The sequence below is a fragment of the Mirounga angustirostris genome, unplaced genomic scaffold (genome assembly GCF_029215605.1).
Source record: "Mirounga angustirostris isolate CCGP_5_RB_7025 unplaced genomic scaffold, mMirAng1.0.hap1 SCAF_7, whole genome shotgun sequence".
Lineage (NCBI taxonomy): Eukaryota > Metazoa > Chordata > Mammalia > Carnivora > Phocidae > Mirounga > Mirounga angustirostris.
In genome coordinates, this window is record NW_026991715.1 from 111,310,854 (window position 1) to 111,333,751 (window position 22,898).

General features: G+C 47.4%; 1 protein-coding gene across 1 annotated transcript in view; it reads left to right on the forward strand.

The window, feature by feature from the left end:
* GLRA1 (glycine receptor alpha 1) overlaps positions 1-22,898 on the forward strand; it is an 82,646-nt gene that overhangs the window by 45,282 nt on the left and 14,466 nt on the right. The window contains exons 4-7 of the mRNA XM_045902203.1: positions 14,136-14,359; positions 17,105-17,187; positions 18,385-18,522; positions 20,594-20,808. Coding sequence (XP_045758159.1) covers positions 14,136-14,359; positions 17,105-17,187; positions 18,385-18,522; positions 20,594-20,808 — 660 coding nt within the window. The remainder of the gene's footprint in view (positions 1-14,135; positions 14,360-17,104; positions 17,188-18,384; positions 18,523-20,593; positions 20,809-22,898) is intronic.

The following is a 22,898-nucleotide window of genomic DNA, read 5'->3' on the forward strand; positions in this document are numbered from 1 at the left end:
TTCTTCCAAAAAGCTTGGCTGTGAAGAGAAGGTGAGGTGGTAGTGTTTGTCATTTATTGACCACTTTATTGAAAACCAAGCATCTGTGCTTAGCAAATTATGGGGATTATCCCATGTAATCCAACAATCCCATTTTATAGAAGAGGAAACGGAAGCTCAGGGGGGCTTAATTCACCGAAGCCTTTCCAGCCGATAAATGTCCTCACCAGTTACCACCCCGCCTCCCCCCCGCCCCGCCCCAGCTGCCTGACTTCTAAAGCCCTGCTCTTGGCCCAGCCCACCTGCTCAGCATGGGGCAAGAGGAAAGGTGGAGAGCCAAGGGGACGATGGGCCCTCAGAGGACATGACCTCATCCTGGTCTTCGGCACTGTGGTCTGGTTAATCAGTAGGATTTGTGCAATTCTATCAGAACTTGCATCACCACAAGACCTTGTCCATCCATCCCTTTGGATATTTGCAAATGAGACCTCAAGATACACAAGGACAGCTACCACTACCCCTTAGTCCAACCCTAAATGTTAATACATTGTTTGGGAAGCAGTACTTTACAACCCCAACCTACTTCTGGGATCAACTGATTGAATAAAGCAGATACATTGAGTCATGAAGATAAAACTAAATCCATCTACTCTTTTCCAACCCTGCTGATGTCAGTCTAGGTGACGTCATCTTTCTCCCACTTGACTAAAACAACTTCCTACCTGCTTCCGAACCTCCCCTCGTCCTGTCCCCTACTGCTTCCCATAGTGGCTAGAGAAATCTTTTGAAACCCTCAATCCAATCACAGCCTTCCCCTGCGTCAAGCCCCGCAGCAGCTTCTCTTCCTCTATTCTGTCCTGTTCCCTCCACCCAGACAGATCTCTGTGTGAAATGGCTCCTTCTCATCCTGCAGGGCTCAGGTACCTCTTCAGAGAGCTCTTCCCTGACTCCCTATCTAAAAATGATCTCCCTTCCAGTCACTATCACATCACTATGTTCCTTGAAGCAATGTCTCAAATGTAAACAGTCACCCGTTTGTTTGCTGTCTTGTTTGCTTTTTTATTTGAAGGGGTTTTGTGGTTTTTTTAATTTTACGATGTTATGTTAGTCACCATACAATACATCATTGGTTTTTGATGTGGTGATCCACGGTCCATTGTTTTCGTATAACACCCAGTGCTCCATGCAGTATGTGCCCTCCTTAATACGCATCCCCGGGCTAACCAATCCCCCCGCCTCTAAAACCCTGTTTGTTTGTCTCTCTCAATCATCTCCATATACCCAGTGCCCAACACACTGCCTGAACCATAGGAGCTCAATCAACACTGGGAAAGAATTAACCTTGGAGGTCCTCTAGTTGAACGGCCATCTGTTGTCAGAATCTCTGCCACAAACACTGTGGCCAAGTAGTTTCTTCTTGTATACCTCCAGAGACAGGGATCTCCCTATCTCCCAAGGCAGCCCATTCCACCTTTGGACAACTCTGAAATCTCCAATTCTGTTCCTAGGGCCACAGAGAACCAATCTATTCACCTGACAGTCCTTAGATAACTGAGGTCAGTCCTCTTGCCCCCTGCCCACACCTGGCCTCTTCAACCATCCCCCATGGTGCCCAGTCCCTTTACCATCATGGTGCTTGCCAAGTACATCCAGGGCCATCGACTTTCATCTTGAGATGAAAGGCCAAAAAAATGAACCCCAGGGGCGCCTGGGTGGCTCAGTCGTTAAGCGTCTGCCTTCGGCTCAGGTCATGATCCCGGGGTCCTGGGATCGAGCCCCGCATCGGGCTCCCTGCTCCGCAGGAAGCCTGCTTCTCCCTCTCCCTCTCCCTGCTACTCCCCCCTTCTCATGTGTGTCTCTCTGTCAAATAAATAAATAAAATCTTAAAAAAAAAAAATGAACCCCAGCCTCCAGGATGCTCAGAAGCCTTCACTGAAGCCTTTCCAGCTGATAAATGTCCTCACCAGTTACTACCCCCCGGCTGCCTGACTTCTAAAGCCCTGCTCTTGGCCCAAGATGAGACCACCGCCATCCCAATTCTGGGTTAGTGGGCTTCGAAGCATTGCTTTGAACAGCAGCTCAGTTCAGTTTTAAGCTAAATCTTATGTAGCACTTTGACAAACTGATTAAACAAACCAAAACAAGACTATCCCTTGGTTTTTCTCTCAATCCCTGCCTCCCCAAGGCCACCCCAGGGAACCTCCTCAGAACCCTAAAATCATTTCTATGCATGCCACTTCAAAGACATTTCCCATTAGGTAGCCATGTCCCAGTGTTAACTCACACTATGCTACAGACAGCTAGACTCTGGAACATTCTTTTAAGTACCTGAGTAACAGATGAAAACAAGCTTTTGTAGTAAGTCCAATAAAAAAGAAAAGAGAGAGAAAGAAAAGAGGAATGCCCCCTGCTTCCCACTCTCCTCCAACTCCCACTGCCCTATCCTGAGTTAAGCACTACAGATAAACAAGTCATGTACATCCTACTACCTCGCTCGATCGCACATACATTCATGTACATATGCACAACCGTTGTATAAATAGGACTGTGTTCTTTCCCTTCCCACCGTGTCTTGGAATCTCTCTCCCCGTGACTACATATGGGTCTAACTCATTCCTACCTCTCTGCACAACACCAACTTGGAATATGAGTTGGTTTATTATTACCACATGCCAGATATGACAAATAATTCTAATCTGTTTCCAAGCTGTAGGGCCTGCCTGTAAAATCCCATGCTCCATGGGGCACCTGGTTGACTCAGTCAGTTAAGTGTTGGACTCTTGATTTCAGCTCAGGTCATGATCTCAGGGTCGTGAGGTGGAGCCCCACATAGCATCGGGGTCCATGCTCAGGGGGGAGTCTGCTTGACATTCTCTCTCTCCCTCTGCCCCTCCCCCTGCACTGTCTCTCAAATAAATAAATAAGTCTTTTTAAAAAAATCCCATGCTCAGGACAGGCCATCATTCTGTGGTATTAAACCACTCTTTTCGGGATGCCTAGGTGGCTCAGTCGGTTAAGCGTCTGCCTTCAACTCAGGTTATGATCTCATGGTTCTGGGATCAAGTCCCACATCGGGCTCCCTGCTCAGTGGGGAGTCTGCTTCTCCCTCTCACTCTGCCGCTTTCTGCTTGTGCTCTCTCTCTCTCAAACAAGTAAATAAGATTAAAAAAAAAAAGTTCTTTTCCTGATGGACCTTTTATGTTTATGCAGTTTTTTACTATTACAAACAATGCCACAAAGAATATTCTTGTACATAACTCTGCACATTTCCTCAGGATATGTTCCAGAAGTGGAATGACTTGATCAAAGGACATGCAACTTTTTGTGATTTTGACAGACACACTGCCCAGCTCATTTCCAAAGCTTCTAATTCACTGTCCCCACAACAGTGTTCATCTCTCTTTATCCTTACCGACCCAAGATATTATCAAGCCTTTTCATTTTACCAAATGGGATTTTTTAATGGTGCCTCATTGTCATTTTTAATTTTCACTCCAGACTCCTAGCGAATTTGAACATCTTTGCATATTCTTTGCATGCTGGGCATTATCAATAATATTATAGGTTTCCCTTTTTACATGTACCTCCTTAACACAGTTGGTTTCGTTTTTCTGTAAAGTATTTGGTGGTGGTTCAACTCTATTTTTCTCCAATTAGATAGTAAGTTCCCCATCATTATTATTATTTTTTTAATTTTATTTATTTATTTGACAGAGAGAGACACAGCGAGAGAAGGAACACAAGCAGGGGGAGTGGGAGAGGGAGAAGCAGGCTTCCCGCTGAGCAGGGAGCCTGATGTGGGGCTCGATCCCAGGACCCTGGGATCATGACCTGAGCCGAAGGCAGACGCTTAACGACTGAGCCACCCAGGCGCCCCTCCCCATCATTATTCTTAAGTGGTCAGTATTTCTCCACTGGGAAATGTTATCCTTCTCATAAACTAAATCCCCATATATACCTACATCTGTTTCCAGTCTCAATGTGTTGTTCTGTTGCTCCATTTGTCTGTTTCTGCACCAGTACCACACTATTTTAATTACTATGGCTTAATGTTATATTTCTATGTCTGGTAGAAAAAGTTCTCTGTTGTTCTTTATAAGGTTTTCCTGATGTTTCTAGCCCATTTCCCCTTCCATATGAACTTTAGAATCAGCTTGTTGAGGCTGATAAAAATCGCCTCAGGTTTTTATTGGGGTTGCACTGAGTTTATAGATTAATTTGGGAGGAACTGACATCTTTACAATATCATATAAACACGGTACATCTCTCCATTTATCTAGGTATTCCTTTATGCCTTTCAGTAAAGTTTTAGAGTTGTTGGGGTTTTTCTTAAATATCTATGAGTCACAGATTCTTGTTAGGTTTATTTGTGGATATTTTGTGAGGTTGGCTGCTATTTTGGATGAGATCCTTTTTGTTGTTGTTGCTTTTTTCCATTACACTTTCAGTCTCTCTACACAGCTAATGCTAGGTCATTTTTTATACTCTTGGGTTTGGGGGAATCCAAGAGAAAGTCTATTAAATGTCATCCAATTAGATACGGCTCAACACTCCACAAAGCCTCGATAAACTGAATACTAAAAGAAGGCCAAAGAGAGAAGGCTCAGAAATGCCATTAGAGTCTGTTACAGACAGAAAACGGGGCTGGATGCCTCTCTCCCAGTACACCACCGAGGGGGGCATCGCAATAGGGAATTTATGACAGCTCAGAGTTGGCTCCCTATCATCGGATTCAGAAAGGCTGACTCAGGACAATCAAACCCACAAAAGACTGAAGTTGGTAAATAAGACTGCCACGTTATTTAATTTACAATGGGGCCTTCCATTTGAGTAACAAAAATGCTAATGTCCTCCATGAAAGCACTCCCTTGCCGCTCTCTGAATATCGGGGAAGCCAATCAGGAGTCACATTAGACATACCTGGAACTACAGGAAAAGAAGACAGACAGGCTTTAAGGAAAATTTCATCCAGGCCAGAGAGAGATCTAAGAAAGCATCCCTGCCTCACCACACAGAAACCCTCTCTGCAGGAATGAAAATGTTGGTGTTCCCCCCCACCAGATGATGCTAGATTACTAACTGCCAAATTCCTGCTCCTCAAAACACCCTTTCTCATACTACTAAATGAATATCTCCCATAGGTTTATAAAACAGTTCTCTAAATGAGATACAGTCCAGTAAATTAGGGTTCCAGTTATTAAATTACAAGCACAGGCCTGTTCTAAATCATCGGGATTACACGTGGGACATTGTGATTGATGCTGGGCCTTGCCAAACTCCTCTACTGAAAATTCTTCTCTGCTGTTAGTTTAACCCACACAGAGCAACCTGGTTTCCATATTGCCAAATGTGCTCATGGCATGTCTCACTACTGCGCCCCGTGCTGCCAACACTGTCCTCGTTCCTCTTTCCAGCTTAATATCCACCCCCAATTTGCACCCTTTGGCAACCAGTTATGAAGCCACCTCACTGTTTAATATCCCAATCCAAAGTTCTCCACCTGCTATTGACTATAAGGACATGCATGAGCCAACCTGTCACATGGGCTCAGTGGCATCCCAGTATACTATGTCTATTATATTTCTTTACCTACCCACGTAGGAATTTGGTTTAAAAAAAAAAGGAACTAGAGAGGCAGCATGCAGTTGTGAAAAGAACATGAAATTGGGAGCCAAACAGTCCTGGATTCATATCCCTGCTCTAGCACCTACTAGCTATGGGAGCTTGGGCCAGACATTTAACCTCTCTTTGATCTCTCTGGATTTCAGTTTCCTCCCCTGTAAAATGAGGATAATAATACCCAATGTGCTAGGTTGATGAAAGGTTTAGAGATACAATGCATATAAAGTTCTAGCAAATGCTAGACTCCCAATAAAAGTAGCTGCTATTAGCATTTTATGTAATTATTAAACTCATGCTGTGTTTTAGTGATCCCCTAAAGACAAACAAAGACGCTCAGCTCCACTGGTCCAAACCATCTACAGTTCTTTACAACAAATGTATCTCTGGTTGCGTGAGATCCGAATGAGAATGCACCAGGCAGGGTGGTGACTTGGGAGAGGTTCAAGCCACAGAGCCGGCATCTGGAGCCAAGGAGTCAATGGGTCGGGATCTGGGGAGTCTGCCAGCACTGGACTTGAATGTAGAGCAGACGATGGGTCAAACTCAAGGGTCAGATCAGGACTGAGGTAGAAGCACTAGTGGACTGCTGGACTTGGGGCAGAAGCTTTGTCCTTTTAATACTTCCTGATAATTGTGGGTCTCTGCAAACCCACAGCTACATAACCATAGCTAGAGGCAGTATCCGATGGCATTCAGGTGACATGAAACTCTCACTTGGGGCAATTCTAGGAGATCCCGGGTGGTGCAGTCTAGGACTTAAGTGCGTGGGCTCTGGCATGAAAATCTTGGGTCCGAATGTCAACTTCGGCACTTACTCGCTGTGTGATGTCAGAAACAGTACTTTCACCTCTGTGTGCCTTGATTTATCTAACTGTAAAATGGGAATGGTAATAGAACCTACATCACAGGATTATTATGAAGATAAAATAACACACATCACACTCTTGGCATCATTCCTTACATGTGATAAAGTCTCAATCTTTTTTTTTTTTAAAGATTTTATTTATTTATTTGACAGAGACAGACACAGCGAGAGAGGGAACACAAGCAGGGGGAGTGGGAGAGGGAGAAGCAGGCTTCCCGCGGAGCAGGGAGCCGGATGCGGGGCTCGATTCCAGGACCCCGAGATCATGACCCAAGCGGAAGGCAGACACCTAACGACTGAGCCACCCAGGCGCCCCGATAAAGTCTCAATCTTAAGTATTAGTGTTATTTGCACCGCTGTTATCAATTCTGGATCTACCAGTAACTAGTGGTAGATTTTAGGGCTTTAATTTCCTCACCTGTCCAGTGGGGAGAAGAATCTTCTCTTCATGCCAAATGGCACAGAACAGCAACTAAGTATGATGCATTATTAATAAAAAGGAGCCAATGCTATATACTACTTAAAAGGAGTCAGCCAGTCATGGATTCAAGTCTTGGTTCTGTCACTAACTTTACACAAAGCCCTTGATATATCCAGGCCTCAGTTTATCTGTAAAATGGCATTACTGTGAGAATTTAGAGAGAGAGTGTTCACTAAAGCTCTTAGCACAGGACCTGGCACTCGGTCAGGATTTAGTAAACTCTGCATATGCCAATGAGCCAGGTCCTTACTCTCACAAAACTGGGAAGAGCTGGGGCTGACTTGTCCCACAAAGTTTATGACTTTGGCTCCCCAGTGCTTCTCAGAGGTCTGAAGAAGTGCTTGGGAAGAAGGGCAGCAGGTGGGCAAGGAAGCAGCGGCTCATAAACCAAGCCTGGGCATCCTCTACTCTGATGCCCCCAGTCCCTGGCTTTCAGCAGACTGGTCCAGCTCTCATGCTAATCCCAAATCCTGTCAGAGCCAAGTTCACATTCGAGCTTCTCCAAGGAGAGCAGAGCCTGCTCAGTGGCACCTTCAACTTGGTTCTCCTTCTCCTACCCTCAAAGGTGTACAAGGAGATAGGAAAATAAGTGGGATGGGGTCAAGATGTCTGTATGCAAGTCCCACCTTAGTCGCTGAATTGCTGTGTGGCCCAAGGAGAGTCCCTTTCCCTCTCTGGGCCGTGTGTAAAATGAAAACGTTGAGACAGAATTCTCCACAGGTTCTTTCTAACTGTAATATTTGATGATGGTGACAGAAGTATGATTCTCTCATCTATCCCAATCTCCATTCCTGCTGTCTTAGCTTAGCTTGCCCTTCTTGGGCTGCCACAACAGACTCAAAACAGGTCCCCCTGTGCCTGTTTCTCTCAATTCCAGGACTTCATGGTCTTCCTGCCATACTGACCTTTCTGAAGTCAAACAGAGATATTGCTCCACTGCTTGAGACCCCAGTGGTGCCCAGTTGACTACATGACAAAATCCAAACCCCTTGGTTTGGCAGTTAAAGATATCTGCAATCTCAAATCAACCCATTTTACAGCCTTATCACAACAGAGTAGTTGAGAGCATGAACTTGTATAATCAGACAAACCAGATCCAAATTCCAACCTTACTGATTACTGTGTAAGTTTGGACAAATTATTTAACCTCTCTGAATCTTCGTCTATAACTCAGGTTGAAAATACCTATGTTGGGCGCCTGGGTGGCTCAGTTGGTTAAGCGACTGCTTTCGGCTCAGGTCATGATCCTGGAGTCCCTGGATCGAGTCCCACATCGGGCTCCCTGCTCGGCAGGGAGTCTGCTTCTCCCTCTGACCCTCTCATGCTCTATCTCATTCTCTGTCTCAAATAAATAAATAAAATCTTTTAAAAAAGAAAAAGAAAATACCTATGTTATAGGATTGTTTTAGAGATAAAATGAGATGAAATGTGTGGCGTGCTTAGCACAATGCCTAGAACATAGTAGGTCCTCAATAAGGGGGACCTATTATTACTTATACGGCTAGTGGTTGAGCTAAGCTGAACTGTCGGAATGCCCCTACCTTCACATCTTTGCTTGTGCTGTTCCTTCTACATGAGATTCCTTCTACCTGCAAGTATATACATCCTAATCTAAAGACTCTGAGGAGGCCACATCCCAGTCCTCAAGTCCCGTCCTGCTCTAAGCCTGACTCCTCACCTCTGGACTTCCTCCTCACACATCCCTGTCCTCCTTTCCAGCTGAAATTAGATAGAGCTCCCATCTCGGAACAACACCAGACCTAGAGATGCTAACTTCAGTAAGATGAGGCAAACTGAAAGGGGCTATTTCCTGGAACCCCTGGGTGGCTCAGTCGGTTAAGCATCTGCCTTCAGCTCGGGTCATGATCCCAGGGTCCTGGAATTGAGTCCCATATTGGGCTCCCTGCTCAGCAGGGAATCTGCTTCTCCCTCTCCCTCTGCTGCTCTCTCTGTCAAATAAATAAATAAAATCTTAAAAAAAGGGGGGGGGGCGCCTGGGTGGCTCAGTTGGTTAAGCGACTGCCTTTGGCTCAGGTCATGATCCCAGGGTCCTGGGGTCGAGCCCCGCATCGGGCTCCCTGCTCAGCGGGAAGCCTGCTTCTCCCTCTCCCACTTCCCCTGCTTGTGTTCCCTCTCTCACTGTGTCTCTCTCTGTCAAATAAATAAATAAAATCTTAAAAAAAAAAAAGGGGGGGGGCTATTTCCAATGTCACCTTCTCTCTGAAAGCTTTTCCAGATTCATCCAACCTGGCTGGAAACTATCTCAGTGGCTTGAGAGCAATATCTAATAGCAATGTTTTAAAACCCCTTTGACCTCTGTCACTGTCAGCTTTGTATGGTAGATATTTGTGTCCATATCTTGCCTCGCCCGCTAGATAATTTGAACTGTCTGAGGATAGAAACCAAGACCTTATGCTTCCATCCTCACCATTCTAGGCCTAATACACGTTTATAGAGTAGAAATGAGTCTAGAGAAGAGACATCCCTTGAGAGCCAGAATGCTGAGACCTAGGAAGGTCTAAGAATCTGGTTCTTTGTCCAGGGCTTGGGCGCTGTCTCTTGGCTCTGACTGCAATGGTAACAACATCCCGCCCACCACATCCCCTTCTCACCAGCACACTCACACAGGCTCTTTCCTACTAAAACGCTTCATGCTTCCTCTTTTGCCACAGTACTGAGTTTAGAGGAGCTTACTGGAAAAGGTTAGAATCTGAAATTAGACACAGTGGGGGTGGCAGTGGGGGGCAGATCCCACTGCAGGTGGCACAAGGAAAGCGGCCAATAAATGTTTATTGAATGACATAATGAGTGAATGAAGGGATTAATGCTCTGCCTTGGTCTTAGAAGCAAGGTAGCTGCCCAGGTACCAGAAAGCAGACCATCAGGGACTCTTCACAGGGAGGATGGGTGAGTTGATGCTAAAGACTATTGAGCTAGAGTTCTGGAAATCCCTCCCACCTCAGACTTAGATGGGCCACCCTTGAGAGCTTGAGACCTGGAAGCCAACTACCGGAGCTGGAGCCTGAGGTTCTAGGGTAGAGAACTCAAATGTTGCTCCTCTGGCCCCTGAACCTGAACAGGGCCCCCCAGCATGTCGAACACTGACCAGTGTGATTGCAGGGCTAACTAAGCAAAACAGCCTTTAGCCTTCAGCCTATTACACCAATTACATCGATCACCTCCAAACTGCATTTCCTACTGCCGTTTCCCAACCAGAGGGGAGAAAATCGATGCAACAGCTTCTTTGGGCAGCAGCTGCTGCGGGCAGAGTGGGGGCTGCCAGGAGGAGGAGTCAAGCTGCCCGAGGACACCAGATACATCCTCCAGGTCTCCTGCTCTCACTTTTCATCAGCCATTTCATCACGAGACCCTATGGCTTCTGCTTTGTTTTTCTTCTTTTAAGGGATGTGCCTTTACCTTTTTTTACCATCAACATGCATTTACTTTTATAATAAGAAAAAATATTTTTTAAATATCAGTCATAAAATGCAAACGTAATAATGTCCTCCCCTAGTTAAAATTCTTCAAAGGCTCCACATGACTCTCAGGATGAAGCCGAAATTCCTCAGGGCAGTTCGCGAGGCCCTGTAAACGGTCCTCCCCTTTCTCATCTGCTTGCTCTCCTTTCCAAAGGGCTACGCCCTGCTTTGCCTCTAGGCCTTCCAATATGCAGTTCCTCCTGCCCCAGAGGGCTTGTCTTCTTTGGCTCAACCATATCTGGTCTGACCTTGAGTATCACTTCTTCTGGAGCCTTCCCAGACCACCAGCCCCAGTCTAGCGGGAGGGCCTGTCTTCTACACCTCCCTGGCACCCTATACTTAATCCTTATGGGAGCCCTTATGTCCGTGTGCTGTCAGCATTACACTTAGGCTCTGGGGCTGCAAGAATATGTCTTTCTTGTTCTCGGCAGATCCTCCATTGCCTAGAACAGTGCCTAGCGCTCAGTAGATGCTCAGTTAAATGTTGCCGGAAAAAATTAAACTAGTAGCAACTAACTATTCGATTTGGAAGGGTTCTTTGAGACCATCTATCCTAACTCCTTTTAACACTAGAGACGCAAATTCAGGTTCCAATCGTGGGTCCTTTACTGAATTGCTATTTGACCTTAGAAAATGCCTTCCCTCTCTGGGTCTCAGGCTCTCCACTCTCAAATGAGGAAAGCTCTTCTTGCGTGAACTTTTTCTGGCTTTGCCTCTTCCTCCCTCTGGGTATTGGGTGGCTCCTAGGTGCACTGACTGGGTGGGTAGGCGAGACGGTGCAGGAGAAATGTAAGGTCAGGTTCATCCTCTCGAACTGTTGCTGATCAAGTGGAGGAGATAAGACACATACAGTGATTCTGTTTTGCTGGGAGATCAGAAAAGGAAGAGGCCATGGGAGCCTGGGGGCAGAAGCTAAAGGCTCCTGCAGAAGCTGACGCCGCTGAAGCTGAGCAGGCAGAATTCACGGAGGCAACAAGGAGGAGAGAGGAGTATCCCCAGCACCCAGCTGGCTATCCGCCCCTGTGGGACGGAAAGGCGGATGGGGCTGACGGGCCTTCAGAGCCCAGCTCTGCCGCTTACTAGCTCTGGGCCTTGGACAAGTTTCACAACCTTTCCAAACCTCGGTCCCCTTCCCCTCACTACGGGAACTTGGATGTCTAGCTTGCAGGGGTTTTGCGAGGATTAAGTGTGAGACAGTATCTAGAACAGCGCCTGGTACCTAACAGACCATTTTAAGAAATGCCACTTTCTTTTCTTCCTTCCAGCCACATAAACAGAATTGACATGTCACTGGCAAGAACCTCAAAAGCGCAGCTGGGGTTTGGGGACTGGAGGCTTTTCCTGCTCCACCACTCATGGTCTGTTTCCTATGACATGACTTGCCCAGTGCCCCATCACACACACACACACACACACACACACACACTCCACATAAAATTGAAGAGAGAAAGAGAGGCTACTTCTAATTCCCCCGTAAGAGGTGGCCAGATTGGGAGCTGTCCATTACTGTCAGCAGGAAAGACCAAGTATCAACATCCAGGTCTGGCCTAGAGTCCTCCCTCCACCAATGGACTTACAAGACATGAGATTATGAGACCAAATGTCATTTTCTATGGGGCTGGAGGGAGAGGCTTCAATTAAATTATAGCACAATCCTATAAAATACCTTGGAACACTTTATGAAGCTATTGATATTTCTGGAGGCAAACAGAATGAGGCACGTACTGTGGGGGGAACTGGTAGGGGTGAGGGTGAGGGTGGCGAGGAGGGTTGTTTGTTTTAGTCCATCCCTGCTGATGACAGATCGAGAGTGATTAGGAAGAGAAAATGTAGCATGACCTCATTTCTCCAGCACCTTCAGGGGAGGCAGCAGGCACTCCTGTGTGGAGATGATTCCTGGAAGGACAGCAGTCTGAGTTGGACTTGAACCGAGGTTATTGATCTTTTGGGGAACTACAGAACCTTTTGAGAATCCAACATAGACAGCCATGTTCTTCTTCCTGGGAAAACACAAATAAACCCCAAATTCTACTTACAGTATCATAATATTCATAGATCCCAGGTTTACAATGCCTCCCTAACAAAATCGAAAACATTTCTTCATGAAAATATTTCTTTTTTTTTTTTTTTAAGATTTTATTTATTTATTTGAGACAGAGAGAATGAGAGAGACAGAGAGCACACGAGAGGGGGGAGGGTCAGAGGGAGAAGCAGGCTCCCTGCCGAGCAGGGAGCCCAATGCGGGACTCGATCCCGGGACTCCAGGATCATGACCTGAGCTGAAGGCAGTCGCTTAACCAACTGAGCCACCCAGGCGCCCTCTTCATGAAAATATTTCTTAACTTCATGACCCACTTTCCTGGCATGGAGACCTACCCATACCACTAACTGCTTCTCAGACTGTGATTGGTTGCTGAATGGACTCTTTCAGCAATCCTAGGACCAGCTGAACAAATCCTCAGCTAGGAGTCAGGACTCTTGCACTCCACAGTCAGCTCTGACCTGCCTTTTCAGAGTGATCCTGGGTCAGTCTTAACTCTCTGGACTTCAGTTTCTCCATCCAGAAAAGAAACCAAGGTGGGGGGTGGGGGAGGGAGTTTTGACTAGGCCGGCAATTCCTACATACATTCTGTAGAAGGCAAGCATCATGCACAAGATGCAAGAGTTCTGTACTCAAAATAAATCAGGGAAATATATATTCTATTCCCCTCTTGGAGATACATACAAATAATTAGCATATTATGGTCTCCAAGAACTCCCGCAATAAAAAAAATCAGTTGCATTTGGTTTAGTCCAACATTTCCCTAATTGGTTTGATCATGACTTTTTTCCCAGCAGAATAACTACACTGCAGTCCCATCCGAGAAGCATTAGACTTAGCACTGAGTTTAGAACCCAGTAAGATGTGACTCCACGTCTATTAATCCTCCCCAGGGGCGCCTGGCTGGCTCAGTCAGTAGGGCATGCGACTCTTGATCTTGAGGGCATAAGCTCAAGCCCCACGTTGTGTGTAGAGTTTACATTAGGAAAAAAATTAAAAAGGAAATCCTCCCCAAACAAATAAATCAACATGTGTGATAGAAGGTTGCAGAAGGTTGGGATTGAAACAGAGTGGTATGAACTCTAGGACCAGGAGGAGCACCGCAGAATTCACCCATCCTTCCTTCACTGCTTGGGAATTAATTGTTTTCTTCAAGCAGAACAGTTTGAATGCTCAGGCAGCAGCTTTCAGCCTCTCCTTTTGCTCCGTCAATCTACCTGGAAGAGTGATTCTCAAACTTCACTGTGCATGAGAATTACTGCCCTGACAGCCTCCATAATAAAAGGGGGACTTCAACTTTATCTGGGATGTGCTATTTCTCTAGTCAAAAACATGAAGCAAACGTGACAAAATGTCACTAGGATGAAAACAGGTGTTTATTATTATCAGGTGGAACTTTATTTTTAAATTTTTTCAAAAGAATACCATTTAAATAATCTCAGTTCAGAGCTGAATATACTTCATAGGGCATGGAGAGGATTTTCAGGGATGAATCCCCTGACTTTTTTCCTGAGGCATAGACTTTATGTCTCACCCACATAAGCTGCAACCATCCTCATAATTCTCCAAAAGGGACTTCAGGGAGCACTGACCGAAAGCATCCGGGCCCTCCAAGAGCAGACATCCGGGGCCTGACCCTGACTCCACCTCCTTATCTCCTGGCTGTAGGACTATAGGGTCAACATCTTCCTGAGGCAGCAGTGGAACGACCCCCGGCTGGCCTACAATGAATACCCGGATGACTCTCTGGACCTGGACCCATCCATGTTGGATTCCATCTGGAAGCCTGACCTGTTCTTCGCCAACGAGAAGGGGGCCCACTTCCACGAGATCACCACTGACAACAAACTGCTGAGGATCTCCCGGAATGGAAATGTCCTCTACAGCATCAGGTGAGCTCCACGCAGGTTCACCCCTGCCATCCTCCTCAGGATGCACCTGGCCCCATGGCCTCCTGGGGGCAGACGCTAAGAGGTGGGCCAACCACGGGTGCACAGGCCCGGGCAACCCCACACCTTTGCACAATGTGCAGAGCCAGCTCTGTAGATTATACTCAGGGAGTAAGAATAACATCCTGGGCGAAGTCCTAGGGGTGAGTGGTTCGTTATAACCAGGGGAACCAAGGAAGCATCTTAGAGACAGAAGGGGTAAGGTTAGGCCCCTAAGCTTACCCAGCATTTCAATAAAACAAGAAGGGAAAAGAGTATTCAAAGACAGTGCTCAGTAGCAGGGGTGTTCAGTTACTCAAGATGAGTAAGTTCTAGACAGCTGCTGTTCAACATTGTGCCTAGAGTTAACAATACTATATTGTACCCATAAACATTTGTTAAAAGGCTAGATCTCATGTTAAATGTTCTTATCACAATTAAAAAAAAAAAATAGTAGGAGCAAAGGCACAAAGCCTGAAAAGTCGTAGCAGCTTCAACAAAAATGGGCCTCCAGGCTACTCACAGGTACAAGCCAGGGCTGCTCCCTCCCTTCCATGAACCCCTTCCATCCTCCATACCTTGCACTGAGTCTAGGAAGCTGGGACCCCCTTCCCAGCTGGGAGGTATCCTGCAGATACTGGTTAGGGGCAAACTTTCAGAGTCTCCTGCCAACTCTTCCCATGTAATTCCCCATTCCTACCCCCAAGTCATGGAGAAAATGACCAACGTCCATGCTAGATTCTTACATATGTAGCATTCACTGAGAATTTACTGATTAGGCTGGGTATTTTACATATATTATTTGTAATCCTCCTAACAATTCCATGAAATAGTTTCTATTACGCCCATTTTGCAGATCAGACAAGTGAAGATCTGAAAATTTAAGTGACTTGCTAAAGTTCCCACAGCCACCCAGTAGCACAGCCCCAATTCCAATCTGTTGGTGTGCATCCGATGCCCACTCAGAGCCTAGCAGAACAGTGCCCAGCATTCAATAGGCACTCATTTGATGAATGAATGAGTATGTGTTTATTTCAAAGAGCTTCAAAGGGACACTGGCCCTAAATGACTCCTCCTCCCCCTCCAGTTCTTCGGGGAATAAATCTTTCTGTTTCCATTAGGAGATGAGCTTTAAATGTCCAGGCCCATAGGCGAGGCTGCAACCATCCTAACCTTCAGATGTGACTGGACTCAGGGTGACTCCTGCGAGCAGGCCAGGTGGGAGAGGGGACTTAAGAACCTCAGCAGGGAAAGGAGGCACTGAGGAGAGGACGTGCCTTCCTCACCCTGGAGCCCATCCTGCCAGTGCACATCCAGATGGAAGGGTGGTGGGCTCGGGATGACCACCAGTGCCCTAATGGCTGGGGCAGGAGAGGTTACTCTGCTGGATTTTGCTGCTGCCAGGCTGGTTTGGTATCTCTACAAAGCTAAGCCCCATGCAGCATGACAGAAGGACAAATCAGCAGAAAGTGATGTTCCCAAGGTCATTCAACTTCAGAAAATTAACCTAGTGTGACAGCTGCCCTACTTTGGAGCTTTTATCTTCAGAAATTCAACTCTGTTCACCTTCTCTTCACTTTCCCCCTCCCTCTCCCTTCCCTTTTCCCCCCACTTGCTTGTACCTTGTGCTTAAATGGGGCCCAACCCCAGAGCAGTGGGTGTAAGCTGGAGGGAGGAGGCTGACACAGGGCCGTGTGCTCACCATGTGCAGTAAGGCGCTGGCAGCTGAGTGTTCCCAGACCACCACCAATGAAGCGCTTTCCAGGAGAGCAGTGTCAGAAAGTAAACACATGAGCTCAGAATCCAATGGCCAGGAAACACAGTTCTGAATCCGGCCTTTGAGCCATCACACGCTGTGTGACCTTGCAAGAGTCCCGACCAATCTTTCTCTGCACCTCAGTTTTCTCAACTGTCAAATGAAGGAGTTGGTCTGATGATCTAAGCCTCTTTGGGCTCTGAGAGCCTTTCTTCTCTATTCTCTGCAGCAGGTGCTCCGATGTGGGCACAGCCTTTGAAGCTGAAGCCTTGCATCCTAGCCTGAACTGTGGACCTTGCTTCTGTTGGGGGACTCCCTCTAGTTCGAAGGCTCAGCCTCGGCAAGAGTGGAACAAACCAAAATAGACAGCTCTCCCAGAAGCCTGGGGCACCCACCACTTCCCAACTGACCCCAGCACGAGCCCCCAGGTGTGAGCCAGCTCTGTTTGGACACCCAGAAGGCAAGGGCCTCTTTAAAATAACGTTTGATGAGTCCAGTGCATGAAGGGAGGCAGCAAAGAACCACCTGAAGCCCCTGCTGCAAGTGCATCTGGATGCCTGAGGCCTGGGGCTGCTCAACGTGGAATTCAGCCTCTGCAGAAGAGTAGGGATCAGGGGCAGTGTTGGTGTGCATCCGATGCCCACTCAGAGCCTAGCAGAAGGTCCTCCAGGCCTTCATTTCCCTTGCTGAAAGCAGATGTCTAGAAGTCAGACAGACTCCACGGAAACCCAGAAGTTCACCGACTGTATGACTTTAGGCAACCTACTGTATCTCTCTGAGCCTCCATTTCCATATCTGGAATGTAGAAATATACATATATTATTTCCATAAACACTAGTTCCCTGACCTCCTTGACCTGTCCAAGATAACTGATTTTCTGGTAATAACCAGAACGGAGGTACAGCTTCCCTGGTCTGTGGCTCTAGCATCATTCAACTCCCTTCTCTTCTCAGAATCACCCTAACACTGGCCTGCCCCATGGACTTGAAGAATTTCCCCATGGATGTCCAGACGTGTATCATGCAACTGGAAAGCTGTGAGTCCCTTGCATGAGGGCTTTAGAAAGAACCAGACTCCCCTTTACCCATGGGACCTGCAGAAATTCCCATACAGCTGCTCCTAACTGCTGGACCCCACAAGAAGACTGTCGGAGCCCAAAATACCAGATGGGGGGGCTTCGCTTTTGAAAATGCATTAGAAATCTAAACCCCCTTACTGGCTGGCTGAGGCCCAGCTTTGGAGCCAGCAGTATTCTCCCAAGAGGCACTGTTCCATGTCCCTTGTGAATATGCTCTCCAGGAACAGAGGAGAAAGAGCTTGAATAAGTCACGGTCCCTGAACTCACAGGGATGCTCCCTGCAGCTGGAGAGACAGCCAGCTAGCTGCACAAATAACTCTAACACAGGGCAGCAGGTGGTAAGTGTGTTGTTGGAAGTCTGAATGCTGTGACTCCCGGCAGAAAGAGTGCTTCCTTCTGACTGGGAAAGAGAGGGGGCACTGGAGAGGGCTTTATGTCGGAGGTCACAAGTGAACCTACTAGAGGAGGGAGCTGACTTCTTTGACTGCAAACAGAAACCAATCTAATTTAAAAGGTGGAATTCAAGGGAAGGACATAGGGCTTCCTCACGGACTTGAAAGAGAAGCTGAAAGTACAGGAACCAGGGCAGAGGATTTAGGTGGAGCACCACATCTGAAGGGAATTGGCACCAGCCAACTCCTGAACCTTCTGTCACTTGACTCAAGAGTCAAGTCCTGGGACAGAGCGTCTGACTGGTCTAGTTGAGTCATTATCTAACACCTTGGCCCCCAGCTGATAGTCCCACAACAGTATTCTGTAGAGTCATTCCCCAGAGGAAAAGCTGCTGTGAGCAGAGCAGGGAGCTTGCAAGGATGGTACGCAGGCCAAATAGCAGATGTGAACTGACTAGGACCACAGGGGTAAGAGGTGGAGGCAAAAGGACAAGCCAATATAGGATGGTGGGAGGGGCAGGAAGGGAGGTAGAAGGCAGGGGGGTTGATATAAACAATAAAACCTGTTTTAACCTCCTTGGTTGCAGGGGAGGTGGGGAGAGGGTGGAAGAGGAGTCAGGAGGGGTGGTGGTGAGGCAACATGGTCTCATGCATTCCCTCTAGTACCTGATGCCTCTCAGTCTCTAACCCAAACCAACTCTGACATGCCTCAAATAAGTGCTTCTGGGTGGTGACCACTCCTTCTTCTGATCCCCCATCCCAGTTGGATATACCATGAATGACCTGATCTTCGAGTGGCAGGAGCAGGGAGCTGTGCAGGTGGCAGATGGACTAACTCTACCCCAGTTTATCCTGAAAGAAGAGAAGGACTTGAGATACTGCACAAAGCATTACAACACAGGTAGGTCCAAACATTCATTCAGCCTTTGATCCAATAGATCTTATGAGGTGCCCGTGATGGACACAGTTCTGTGTTTACTACCTAGTGGTTAAGAGCATAGTCTTTGAAACTCTGATACTTTCTTCCCAGATGTCCTGGGGCACATAAGTAAAGCTCAGGCCATAGCTCACTGCAAGGGAAGCTGGGAGACACAGTCTTCATTCCAGGTAGCAGCATGCCCAGGTCAAAATGAATCCTATTCCCAAGGCGGAAGGGAGGAGCTGCTATTAGGACATCTAGCAGTATCGGTCACAGGGGAACTTACATTTCTGACAGGACACAGTACACAGAGTGCTCTCGTCAGACCCCAGCAGGAGGAAGCTGAGAGGTGGCACTGAGGTTCATAAACAGTGCAGTTGGAAAGGGTCCCCCTAGACTGCAAGCTGCAAGAGGGGGAAGAAGCCACGGCTGTTCTGCTCAGCGGTCTCCCAGGCATAGCACAGCCTTTGTGGGAAGATGGGATGCAGGAATGAACTGGGGTCGTATCAAGACTGGCCTTGCCTGCCCTGCCGCAGGCTGGGAAGGAGCTCACGGAGCCACAGCGGAAGAAAGGCAGGCAGGCAGTACGCAAGTTGGAGGGCTGGGCAGGAGGCTGCTGCTGAGCCTAGCTGAGGAGAGTAGAGGCATGAAAGAGGCTGCTGACAGGGGCCAGGGAGGGGAGGACGTGAAGCAGGGGGGTTGAGAGAAATCACTGGGTGCTCTGCTGCAAGTAGAAGGCCCAGGGCAAGGGCAGGCAGCCTGGGCTCTGGTCTGTTGAGGACAGCTGCCCCTTCCTGGGTCACCTCCGAGATGCCTCAGAACCTCCAGAGATACTCTCCTGATCCCTGGGCATGCTGAGATGCAGAGAGGTCATGGGACTCCCATTAGCAGCCATGAGAGCAGTGACTTCCCACGGATCACACAGTCACACTAACTCGCGTACCACAGCCCGAAACTGTTCACACAGCATTTTCTTATTCATGATCTCATTCGCTCTTCACTATTCCCACTTCAGTGAGAGCTGAGTTCTGTGCTAGGCCCTGTGGATTCGAGGGGGAGAGGCTGACGAGGCCCTGCCCACACAGGGCAGCCAGTCCAGAGAGCTCTAGGAACTCCCCTAATAACCGCGCTGCAGGGGGCTGGAGCTGAGAACCAGCCCCCTCCATGGGACCGGCCCCACCCCAGTTCCAGGCAAGCACAGAGGGGGAGGAGACCAGCTGCCCACAGGCCATTGCAGAGGAGAGACAGACCAATGTACCTACATCCTCAGTACATCATGCCCTAAAGGCCCGATGACTGCATGAACAGAACTGAAGGAACTCACGGGGGAGAAGAGTCATTCTGCCTGGGCAGACGTGACATTCAAAGCACCGCGGAGGAGCTGGAGGGTTGCTTTGGCTGGTTGTGGGGAAGAGTCCCAGCATCCCAGGCAGAGGGATTAGCAGGAGCCAAAGCTCAGAAAGGTCAAAGTGCAGGACATGCTCAAGGCAAGGGATAGAGTGGAGGGGCTCATGATTAGGGTGAAGAAAGAAGGCAAGTGGGATGGAAAAACAGGCCAGAGCATGACTATGAAGAGCAAACTGAAAAGTTTGAACTTTTCCCTGTAGATAATGGGGACTTTCTGGTATAAGGAGAGAAGGAAGGAAAGAAAGTTTTCACAAGAGGAAGTAACAGGATCAAGTCATGTTTTGGGAAGATAACTGATCCATTGAGGCCCACTCTTAGCAACAAAACAGGGCTGATGAGGATGATGGCAATTGACATCCCTGAACATAAATGATGTGAGGACCGTGCGAAGTTCTTTATAGGCATCATCTCATTTTATACTCACAGTAACCACGCAGGTAACCATGTGAGGTAGGTATCATCATCATCATCATCATCATCCCCAATTTTCCACAGATGAGGAAACGGAGACACAGAGATCCAATCACTTGCCTGAGGACACAGCTAGTGTGATGCTGAACCAGGACTCCAGCTGAGGTTGTTCTGACCTCAGAGTCATGTTCCTACCCACCAGGCTACTTTGCCTTCTCACTCTAACTTCTTACAGGTAAATTCACCTGCATTGAGGCCCGGTTCCACCTGGAGCGACAGATGGGCTACTACCTGATCCAGATGTACATTCCCAGCCTACTCATTGTCATCCTCTCGTGGATTTCCTTCTGGATCAACATGGATGCTGCACCAGCCCGTGTGGGCCTGGGCATCACCACTGTGCTCACCATGACCACCCAGAGCTCTGGCTCCCGAGCATCCCTGCCCAAGGTAAGTCCTACTGCCCAAGAGCACAGAACACCTGGACAAAGAAGGACACTCATCTCCCTACCTGCCTGAGATAAAGGGAGCATAAGGAATTAGTCACTCTGTCTTCATCTGCTGCACTTGGCAGGATCCAGCATTCTGATGCATCAAACCTCTCCTCCAGACTGAACACTATGTTGTATACAGTTGCCAACCCCCAGGTTTTGCTCCATTCTCTACCAACATTCCACATACATCCTGCTTTACTTACTATTCACACTCAACTCCACCTCCTCCTCCATTCACGTTTAGTGCTAAATACAACATCCTGCTCCTTTTACCATTAACAGTAGATGCTTTGTGGTGGGGGTCTCCAAGACCACCCCCACGTTCAGAGATTTGATACAACTCACAGGACTCAGCATATCATTGTACTCACGGCTAAGATTTCTTACAGTGTTGCATTAAGGATACACAGCTAGGGGGGCCCCTCGGGGGCACAGTCCATTGAGCGTGGGACTCTTGGTTTCACTCAGGTCATGATCTCAGGGTCATGGGATGGAGCCCCACATCAGGCTCCACGCTCAGCATAGAGTTTGCTTCCCCTCTCCCTCTCCCTCTGCTCCTCCCCCTGCTCGAGCACTCACTCACTCTCTCTCTCTCTCTCTATAATGAATAAATCCTTGAAAAAAATAAAAACAAAAAATCTCTAAAAATAAAAAAAATAAAATTTTAAAAAAAGAATACACAGCTAGGTGATAAAGTAAAAAGACACAGGCAGGGTCTGGAGGAAACCATCTGCAGGCTTCCTTGTTTTCTCCCCACCATGAGGGACCACACAGAGCACATTCTTACCCTAACAATAAAAAGGCAGTCACATGTGTGGGATGTTTCTGCCCAGGGAGATAGAAACATTGTTTTGAGGTTCATTAAGATTCAGTATGGATGGGGCACCTGGGTGGCTCAGATGGTTGGGTGTCTGCCTTCGGCTCAGGTCATGATCCCAGAGTCCTGGGATCAAGCCCCACATCGGGCTCCTGGCTCAGCAGGGAGCCTGCTTCTCCCTCTCCCTCTGCCTCTCTCCCTGCTCATGCTCTCTCTCTCTGTATCTCTGTGTCTCAAATGAATAAATAAAATCTTAAAAAAAAAAAAAAAAGATTCAGTATGGATGATTTTTATTGGGTGCTGGTCACATAGGCCCCCTCTGCCTGGCACATAGCAAAACTCTGGACTCCCAGAAGGAAAGCAGACATTCAGCACAATCCATATTGTTGGTATTGGCAGTCTAGGCACAGTAGGCATCCTTATCAGTTACAGGAAGTGGGAACATTCCCAAAATCCAAGTTCCCAGCTGTCAACCAAGGGCCAACCTTGCAAGTAGGTCCTTTGTAAGATTGCAGCCTCATCCCAAACATCATACGTGAACCCTTCTCTGCCACACCTCAATCTTCTTCCACATTTCTAACGTTCAACACCACATCCTGCTATTTTCACTATTCACTCTTGAACCATACTCTGCTCCATTCACTATTAACACTAGACACAGCATTTCTCTCCATTCACTATATAAGCCAGATACACATTCTGCTCCATTCACTCTGTGCTAGACACAACATTCTGCTCCATTCTTCGAACACCAGACACAGCATTCCACTTCATTACTGACACCAGACACTAATTCTCCACCAGTCACCCTTACAATAAATGCAACATTCTGTTCCTTTCACTGTTAACACCAAACCTCACATTCTGCTTAATTCACTTTTAACACTAGACATAATGTTCTGCTTCATTTACTATTAATGCCAGACACCACATACTCCTCCATTCACCCATACGTGAGGTACAACATTCTGCTGCCTTCACTATGAATGCTTGATGCCTCATTCTGCTTTACTCTCTCCTAACGCTAGGCCCTGCATTCTACCACGTTCACTACTACTGTTTGAGTCACATTCTGTTTTAATCACTCACCAGCAGACACAACATTCAGCTCTACCGTTAATGCCAGACTCCATATTCTGCTCCCTTCAGCCTTATGCTAAATACAACATTTGTACCATTTCCAATTAATGCCTCATTTAACATTCTGTCTTGATACGGAAAAGTTGGAA